General features: G+C 34.7%; 1 protein-coding gene across 3 annotated transcripts; it reads left to right on the forward strand.

Annotated features, from left to right (window-relative positions):
* Positions 1–324: 324 nt before the first annotated feature.
* On the forward strand, positions 325–8,843 carry LOC112519454 (serine/threonine-protein kinase GRIK2-like). Of its 3 annotated transcripts, none has more exons than XM_025127578.1 (13): positions 325–540; positions 723–942; positions 1,413–1,745; positions 2,837–2,911; positions 3,003–3,047; positions 3,476–3,550; positions 3,813–3,900; positions 3,994–4,118; positions 4,568–4,663; positions 5,293–5,359; positions 6,127–6,242; positions 6,326–6,404; positions 8,367–8,843. In XM_025127578.1, exons 3-13 carry the CDS (start codon positions 1,440–1,442, stop codon positions 8,528–8,530), a joined length of 1,236 nt encoding a protein of 411 aa, XP_024983346.1. In that variant the 5' UTR covers positions 325–540; positions 723–942; positions 1,413–1,439; the 3' UTR covers positions 8,531–8,843. The 3 variants fall into 3 exon arrangements, with proteins under 3 accessions (XP_024983346.1, XP_024983347.1, XP_024983345.1); XM_025127579.1 differs by having other exon boundaries at positions 343–603; XM_025127577.1 differs by lacking the exons at positions 325–540; positions 723–942 and having other exon boundaries at positions 1,401–1,745.
* The last annotated feature ends 1,111 nt before the right edge of the window (positions 8,844–9,954 follow it).

Raw genomic sequence — 9,954 nt, forward strand, 5'->3', positions numbered from 1 at the left:
TTTTGGTGGCCGGAAAAAAATGATCAAAAGAGGTCATGGCATGGTCATTGAATTTATGTTTCCCTCTTAAATGCTTCATACACTCTTACAAACGACAAAACAGAAAGGTGAAAAAAACCAAAAATGCCCTCACGTGAGAGCGGCACGTAAAGAACGCTTAATAAAGGCGGGTAATAAAAACGAAGCCAAAATCGAGAATAACCGTAATTATTTCGTTTGAGAAACCAAATCCGTAATTTCCATATAACGTGAAGGACAATATGTAATTTAACTCCGGTTTTTTTCCACATAAATAGTGCAAAATTTTCTTGAGATATCGAGCAGGAATCTTGTTTGCACCCTTCCTCACTTTTTATCTGTCACATGCTTGTGTTTCCCATGGCAAGATAGATTGCAACTTGCAGGTAGAAATTATTGGTTCTGATTCAAATAGATCAACTGATGAATCAAATTCTCATATAATCCATAGCTCAATTCCGTATTTAACTGGATCCGCAATCATTGACCCCTCTTTACTTGCCCTAATTTTGATTTATCAAGGTAATTGGTTCGTAGTCTTAACTTTATTATCGCGTGATTAACTATGTTTCAATTAAACTTCAGGTAATTGCGTAATTAGTCTTCGATTACTTTGATTGTTGTAGTTATGACTTGAATGATTGTGTGTGTATATGAATTATGTATATTTCTTTCCTTCTAATGTTGCTTATGATGATTTGAAGGAAAAAGGAACGTTTCGGTGGAGTCAGGCCTGCAAATTCGGTGTTGGCTGCTTTTGAGAAAAACTGGAAGAGTCGATCTTAAGAGATGTTGCTGGCTTTGATTCGTAATGGGGTTTATTTCATCAACTGTTTCTTTCATTTTGCTGAATGGCATCCCTTGGAGTTCAGCCGAATAGCAGATTAGTTAGGGCTTGATTGCCTCCTTCCTCTAATTTAATAGGTCAGCATAATTGAATTGCATCCAGCTTTTTAGTATTTCTGAAATTCGATTTTCACCCTCAGATCTGAAATAAAGCTACGTTTTGTCCAAAGGCAAAAATAATATGGATCAGTTGAATAGTAAAAGGCAAGATATTTTTGTTTTCAGTATTTGTTTTGTAAAGCTTAGTGAAATTATCAAAATTTTCAAGAAAGTTAAAATGAATAGTGATCATGAATTGAAAAATAGCACGCCTGGTATCAGAAGTCAATGCCTTTTTTATTTATTTAATTATTCTTACTTTTTTTAAAGAATAGAGGGATGATTTAGTTCCAGAGTTGTGGGTAGCAAGTTTTTGAGTTTCTGGTTGATTAGCCTACGGATTATTTTGTTTTTGCACAACTTTGTTCCAATAAAGCTGGTAATTTTTACTCTAGATTATTTGAGTTAACACAGTATTGAGGAAGATCTGTTACCCCATGTTCATACAGAGATACTCGGGTGCAAGCGTGAAAGACATGGGCTGTTGTGGTTGTTTTGGGTTTTCCTTTGCGAAGAAGCACAAGAACTTGAAGCCAAGGGTACAGGGTGGAAATCATGTTTTGCAGGAGTCATTGTTGAATGAAGAGGTTGAGGAGGATGAGGAGGAAGAAGAAGATAATAGCTCATATAGCGACAACATGACAGATACTGAAAGGGGAGATCATTCGGAGTTTAGATACCCTGCCAAGAGCTCTGAAGAGATTCTTATGTACAGGACAGAAAATGGATTGATTTGCAGGGAGTTCCCTGTTAAGGAAACCCACAGAGTTGTACGATCAGAGGTAATTTTGAAAGGGACATTAGCTCTATATACTATTTGTTTATTAAAAAGGTTCAGGATGATTTTGGTGATTGTATTGATGGGGAGTCTGTTTCATCCACTCTTTTTAGGCGGGTTTCTTTTCATTTCATGTTTTAAACGCATCTTCAATTCTTGATATATTATTTGGATAATTCACCATTAAATTTAACATAAGGAACGAAAAGAGTTTTCACTAAATTGAATATTAGAAAGAACCATTACCAAACACTCCTGATTGGATTTCAGGCATGGAGATATACGTTTTTAGTAGAGGGATGCCATGAGAAATGGCGCCAGTTACATGGTTCATGGTTAGCTAAGAGAGTATTTATTGAATGGATTTGCCTAATTATTTTGGAAAAAATAAGAACCTGTTTGCTATGATCTCTAAGTGATGATGCATGAACCGGTTTTAATAAATTGGTTGGCCTACTTCCTGTGCCATATGGTATAGATTTTATGAAATTTTCATTTAAGCATAGTGTGTCAGTATAACATATTGGTGTGATAATAGCATGCGGTTTTATATACATTGTATATACCAGTGAGTCACTTAACCTTTTATTTCTGTCTCCTGACTCCCGTAACTTGTCTTCATATTATTAATGACGGCAGCTGTGTTTTTTACTTAGCTCTCATGAGATACTCCATCTGACTTCATTATGCGCTACTTATGTCCTAGAGTGTAGGAACAAGACTTATTCTTGTGCAAAAGAGCACTTCTCCTTCTTGACATAAAGCTGGTTGTGTACATTATGATTTATGGCATTTCCAAAAAGAAGTTTTCCAATCATGCAAATGATTGTTTATGGAATCACCATTTTAGACATTTTAAATATAACTGGGTACCATACATAGACTCGCTATAACTTGAGGTCATTTTCTAATCACATCGCTCTAATTCTCAACAAGCACATACTTTTCCTTTGCTGAGTTTGCTCTGAATTATTCTGTAGTCTGTACTGTACATTATGCCTGTACTTATTTAACTTGATGCTTGGTCATTGACGTAAACAATAAAAAATGGTTATTGATGTGGACAATTTTTGTTTTTTTTTGGCTCATTTTTAGGATGAGAATGGGAGCAAGATGGTGAATGAGTATGTTCGTGAGTATAAAATTGGCTCGGGTAGCTATGGAAAAGTGGTAATTAGTTGATTGCTGACTATTAGTTCCAACACCTTACCCTAGAAGAAAGTGTATTAATCTGCACTTGTTTGACTTGTATGTTCTACAGGTTCTTTACCGAAGCCAGGTTGACGGGAAACATTATGCAATTAAGGTATCGTTCTTCATTGCACTTTTTTCCCGTTCTTTTGATTAACTCTTGTTCTGGGCTAGCTTTCTTTATGGAAAATTGATACCCTAGTTTGCTTCAGAAGCATTGTTTTGCCTTTCTAGTCTCAGGTTTATTTTTACTTTAAATGGTATTTTTAAGGTTCACTTTTGCTCCTTGCATGGAATTTTCCAAATTGAAAGTACCGTTTCATGTTAGTTGGAACCAAATGTCAAATAACTAATATCACTCAACTTCAATTGTCTCCTGATGCATTTGCTCAGGCACCCAAGATTTTTTGGAGCTTGATCATATATAAAAATAGGATATCCTAATTTTGCTTTGAAATCGTGAAAGTATTTGGGAAAATACAAAATATTGAATATAAATGGTTGCTTGTAATATGATTGACCATGTCCAATTCGTTAATGCAGGCCTTTCACAAGTCTCATTTATTAAAGCTACGAGTTGCCCCATCTGAGACAGCCATGACTGATGTTCTTCGTGAGGTAATCTCTTGCGACCTTCTGTACATTCTATTGTTGGATCTTCGATGTGCAATTGTACATCATATTTTCTGTTATATTCATCGTCAAATACTGTGACTAGTTGTTTCTCTTGTGCAAGCTCTACTTTTTATTCTATAATGACATTATTTCTCTTTGGCTGATAGATTAATTGCTCTTAATTCTTTTTCCCAATTTGTTCTTTGTTTTTATTACTTTACGTGCAGGTGCAATTGTTTTTCATGTTTCATTAATTTACTCGCAGGTCTTGATCATGAAAATGTTAAATCATCCCAATATAGTGAATCTTGTTGAGGTGATTGATGATCCTAGCACAGATCACTTTTACATGGGTATGAACTACCACATCTTCTCTCTTATGTATGTATCATGCTCTTTACTTCACATTGGTTTATATATCAATGCTTTATTCATCATCATTTCAGTACTTGAATATATTGAAGGCAAGTGGGTCTTTGAGGGCGCTGGACCCCCAGGTGGCCTAGGAGAACATGTTGCAAGGAGATATATGCGTGATATAGTTTCTGGATTGATGTATCTCCATTCTCATGTAAAACTCCTCGTTTGAACACTGCTATTTTCTTCCCCTGGTCCATTCCTCTATGCAGACTAACCATTTATTAGTTAATCGTCTATTTAAAATACTTCCTCCATTCCAAAACGAATGCAACAATCTCCTTTTTAAGACGGCCAAAGATAAACACAACATTTCCTTTTTCGGGCAAGGTTCAAATCCAACATCACGTCTTTACCATTTAGTAATGATTACAAAATATTGATAGCATTGGTTTTGGTTGACAAAATTCCTCCATTTTGAGGGGTATTTTTGGTATTTCGTTAATAGTTGAACACTTCTGATAAACTCTATTCGCAGTCAAATCTTGCATTTTTTGGAATGAAGTGCAATTTTTATATGAAGCTCTTTATGATGATGGACTTGTATAACAAGTAAATCAAATGGCCTTCTGTGCTCATATCTTCTTTCTTCTTGAAACTCAGAATATTGTTCATGGAGATATTAAACCCGATAATCTTCTGGTTACTGGTACTGGCACAGTGAAGATTTGTGATTTCAGTGTCAGCCAGGTTTTTGAGGTAATGAGCTCCTCATCTCATGGTTCGCTTGTTAAAACTCTCATATATATTTGGTTTTTTTATTTCTAAATAACATTTCAAAATGCTAGCACATATTTTTGTTTGACAAATGTAATTTAGTTTTCAGTGCCATGTTTATCTCTGAAATCAAGGACATTGATTCTAGTGAAAAAGGACGGTAAGTGGTTACTGCACCTAACGTATAAATCATAAAGTACACTTTCCATATGATTCAATTATTTCAAACGAATTTGGAAGACCGCTGTTGAAATTTGTACAGTGATTGCCATACCCATGACCATACAAGAAAGATTCTACAGCTCAATTGAGCCGTGTATGGCAAGAGTGAGCTTTTAGCCTCATTAATTAACTGTGAATATTACTCTTTGTCCCTAAAAATGCACACTTTCCTCTTGGTTTCTCCCGAAAACGAAACATTTCTTTTGTCGATTTTCAATCCAAATTTATTTATTTTTCATGATTAATCTTTGCTTGAATAACTTCGATTTCAGTCCACCCATTTATCACCATATCAGCTTTTGCTGACAACTTTTATGCACGACCTGCCGATCTGCCCATTAAAGTATTATTTATTAATCATGATATTCTTACCTGGCTTTTATTGGTAGGATGAAAATGATGAGCTTCGGCGCTCCCCTGGGACTCCTGTTTTCACTGCTCCCGAGTGTTGTTTAGGTAAGGTGGTTCTCTATTGACTTCATGGTGCGTTTGGTACACTGGACAAGACATAACAATACAGGGATAGTTGTACCATGTTTGACAGGACTTTTAAGTGGAACAAACAAGAACAAAGTGGAACAAAGTTTAACAACTGTGTTCCACCCCGACCCCATGGAATAAGATGGAACATACCTATATGTTACTAATATAACCTCAAATAAAACCTAATCTTCTTCTAAAACATAAAAACGCCTCCCTTTTTACATTTTATTCATTCTTTAAATTTTATTTGTTGTATTTTATGCTTTTAAATTTTATTTGTTGTATTTTATGCTCTTTAAACTTTCACTTTAATGTCCTCAAAATATTATCTTTATACGGTTTCTATGTTTTGATTAATTTATGTAATTTATGTAATTTAATAAATATCAATAATAAAAAATAATATAGAAAAGGTAAAAAATAAAAATTGGAAACTACCTAAACTTTTTATTTTGGTGTCATTTTAATTGTTTTGACGAAAACTTTCTAATAATATATTTTGTTATAAAAATATTTATTTTATTATAATTTAATAAATTACATAAATTAATAAAAATATGTAAAATATGTAAACTGCTCATTAGGGATAAATTGGTCATTTCATCTGTTCTATTCTGTCTACTTTTTACCATACGCTGAACAATTGTTCTGTGCTATCCCGGGATACCATACGCACCCTCCATGTTGCGAAATATATACAGTTTCAATAAGTCAATCCTCCTCTTTTTTCTGATAAATAGGTAAAAATTATCATGGCAAAACTGCGGATACCTGGGCGGTTGGAGTTACCTTATACTGTATGATAATGGGTCAATACCCATTTCTTGGGGACACACTGCAAGATACATATGATAAGGTCTGTGAGTTTTGTAACATCATTGTTCATTGGAATACTTGCGTTTTGGTTTTATATTCATCGAAAACTTCCATTATTTTCAGATTGTTAATAATACCTTGTTTCTCCCTGAGGATATGAATCCCCTCCTCAAGGACCTTATTGAGGGGCTTCTCTGCAAAGGTTAGTTTTTGTCTCTTTCAGCTATTAGGAAGCTTTTCAAGATTTTTTTTTCTGGTAAGTTTTCAGGTCAGAATGTTACTCCCTCCGTCCCAAGATAATTGTCCACATTTCGGGGTTGTTTGTTTACCTCTTAATAGTTCCATTAAGAGACAACCTCTGAATCATTAAGAGGTGAATCTTGTTTCAAAAAAAAGTCTGCCTCTTAATGGTTCTAAAACCCTCTGAATGATTTTGTATCCTGGATTTCCCTCAACCATTAAGAGCCCTAATTTCATTGTGCACAATTACCAAACAATTATATTTCATTTTGCACTATATTATGAGAGCCTCTTAATCATTCTGACCACTTAATCATTCTGCACCAAACCATTCAGCAATTGCCAAACAGCCCTGTCCCAATATAAGTGTCCCACTTCCAAAAGTAAATGTCTATTTTTTCCATTCAGCTCTTAATTATGAGATGGAGAAATTTTCTCTCTATTATTAAGGGTAAAGTTGTCCTTTAGTTGATTGAAAAGTGTAATAGTTACACATTCCTAAAACTCTGCATCTTTTTCATTGTGGTCATTTATTTTGGGGGGGGGAGGGAGTATTTGCCTAATTGAAGCTATTGATTTGGATTGACAAGATTCACTTATTTGGTGTTAATTTGAAGGATTGGATATTTGACAAATGGCCAAAACATTTTTCTTAAACTATGTATGTATTTGGTCATACATTGCAATTTTCATGGGATGGGAGTACTCCGTACTTTCTTTTACTTTTGAGGTCTAACATACTAAATTTTAACTTCATAACTCATAAGAAGTCTTTATACTTTGCACAAAAAAGATTCACATCTACGCCACACTGCATGAAAATGCTAGTAAGTGATGGTGTTGAATTTGAAAAAAAGGGATCATGACAAGATTTGAATATGGATATTAATTGGTTTGATCTTTTTAAACAGAAGCAGCAGCTTTGTAGTTGTTATGCTTCTAAATTGAACAAGAAACATATTCCGAGTTCTTTCAGACGTTAATATGATATAGTCATCTTGTTAATCTCTCTCTCTCATGACATTTCATATGCTCTATTTGAACATGGAAAGTAAATGTTTTGACTTTTAGTCAAACTGTACTTCTTTCTTTAGGGTGCGTTTGGTATGCAGAACAGGACGACACATCACAGTACCAAAACTTCTTGTCCCATAGTTGGTGTGGCATTAGATTGGGATAGGACATGACCTAAGTGGCAAAAATGTACTTTTTTGTCCCACCAAAATAGGTGGAACAAAAATCATAGAGATAGACATGAACAATAAATTACTAAACAACCCATATCAAGTTAAAGCCCGAACACCTTCCACAATTCTTTCATCAGCCTACCTTATGTGTACCAATCGCACCTTTAGGGACAAATAGAGTATCTTCATACTGCATCTAAACCAAGTTATTTCATACGATTATATGGTATGATCATCTTGTTAATCTAAACTGAAAACATCTTGTTAACCCTTCTTTCTAGTACTTCATTCAAATACAAAAAGCAATAGGTTTGACCTATAGGGCCAGGTTCGTTAGGAACCTAAAGGGAACTTCCCGCAGCACCACACGTGGCATATTCATCACGAATATGGACGTGTTATTCATCATGAATGTTTGCAACATATTCATCCTGCATGTTTTCAACATATTCATCATGAACTGTCATGAATGATTAATAACACATATATTCATCATGAATGTGTTATTCATAATGAATATTCATCTTAAAGAGGGACACATGACGCTCTATGGATGGTTCCTGGGTTCATAATTAATTTTGGGTTCCTAACGGAACTTCCCTCTTGACCTATATATAGTCAAACTTGACATCTTTTTTTTATGTGCATCATCATCTAAACAAAAAAAGAGCTTTCAGATGGCAATCATATATGAACGAATACTATGTGGTATTTCATCATGTACTCTATTCGTACAGATCCTACAGAGCGGATGACTCTAGAGGAAGTTGCGGTGCATACATGGATGACGGGAGACGATGAACCGTTCCCCCAATTTACGTGCTGGTGCAAACGGAACAAGTTGCAGAGGGAAGGATCTGATATTATTATTATCAGCAATTCAATTACAATCACAAACTAAGGTGGTGTTTGTTTTTATTTATTCATTATTGTACAGTAAAGAAAAAGGGGCAGATAATAAAAAATAGTATCTTATCGATATTCACATGTGAATTGTTAAAGAAAAGTGGGTAGCGGTTGATTGATTGTTAGTAGAGTTGAATGGTGTTTGATACATGTACTCCTCTTTTCCTTTCTGGATCTGTGTCGGTCCATCCATAACCCTATGAAGCACCAGTCTGCTAACATTTTCAGATCAACCAACTAAATACTCCCCTTTTTTAAACATTCAGGACAACTATTTAATGCTCTAAGCATCTTCTTGTCTGCCTTCTTCTCTTTTAATTCGAGAAATTGATTGAAATAGCCGATCAAGTCTCGTTTCTTCATTTTATAGCCATCTTTTCAACAAGGGTGTTGCCTAATTGGTTTGAGCTTGGCTCCAAATGTCAAAAGTACCAGGAGGTCCCAAGTTCAAATCCAAGGAGGAATAAAAATCCCCTTGTGGCTACGGAGGTTCAAATGCGGTGACTCCGGGTTATCTGCAAAGCAGGTGGTCGCCCTAGATTAGTTGGCTTGCATAGCAGGTTGGATATGTAGGTTAATCCAAAAAAAAAAAAAAAATAGTTGGAGGTTAGACGAGTAGCATTTACGTAACTTCCATAATCTATGTTTACGATATAATATTCAGGAAAACTAGATATTACGCAAGTTACGTAAATGGTACTTGCGTAATGTCCGCTTTTTGCTTCTCCATGTAGATATTATAAACTGGTATCCGAAGGTTCACAAGCGAATATATGATTGACTTATCTTAACAACCATGAGGGGTTGAGTTTGACCGTATCAACCAACTGTTTTTAAAAGACCCGCAACTCATCTCAACAACTATATTATGAGGTGTGTTAACGCATCTCTAACAAATTCTCTAAAATGAAAAAAAAAAATGATTTTGGGTAATTTTGTATTCCAACAGATTCTTTAAAAGTTTCTCCGAAATGGAGAAAGTAGGAGATAGAGTGTAAATTTCTCTAAATATAGAGAATTCTCTAAAAATGATTACCATGAGACATTTTTTATTATTATTATATTCCATAAAAAAAATATTGAAATGAAATGTTTAAGAGAGATGTCAAAAGTGAAACAAATGGATTAGAATAGAGTAAGGGGCTGTTTGGCAGTTGCTGAATGATTTAGTGCAGAATAGTTAAGAGGTCAGAATGGTTAAGAGGGTCAGAATGGTTAAGTGCTGAATAAAATAATGTTGTTTGGTAACTGTTTTCTGAATGACAATAAATTACCATTTTAACCCTCATCAAACAAAAACCCATTAATCCAAACCAACAGATATGCTTTTCCTTTAACTTCAAGTGATGGGTTCGATTCAGGTGATGGGTTCGATTTCAAACAACCAGGTATGCTTTTCCTTTAACTTCCCACTCCATC

The sequence above is a fragment of the Cynara cardunculus genome (assembly GCF_001531365.2).
Source record: "Cynara cardunculus var. scolymus isolate 2C chromosome LG 10, CcrdV1, whole genome shotgun sequence".
Classification (NCBI taxonomy): domain Eukaryota; kingdom Viridiplantae; phylum Streptophyta; class Magnoliopsida; order Asterales; family Asteraceae; genus Cynara; species Cynara cardunculus.

Bases quoted from the DNA above. Each gene is read 5' to 3' on its own strand.
- LOC112519454 (XM_025127577.1), top strand. From the start codon at position 1,401: ATGTTCATACAGAGATACTCGGGTGCAAGCGTGAAAGACATGGGCTGT. The intron at 3,048-3,475 runs GTATCGTTCTTC...TCGTTAATGCAG, and splicing joins GGAAACATTATGCAATTAAG to GCCTTTCACAAGTCTCATTT. The intron at 3,901-3,993 runs GTATGAACTACC...TCATCATTTCAG, and splicing joins CACAGATCACTTTTACATGG to TACTTGAATATATTGAAGGC.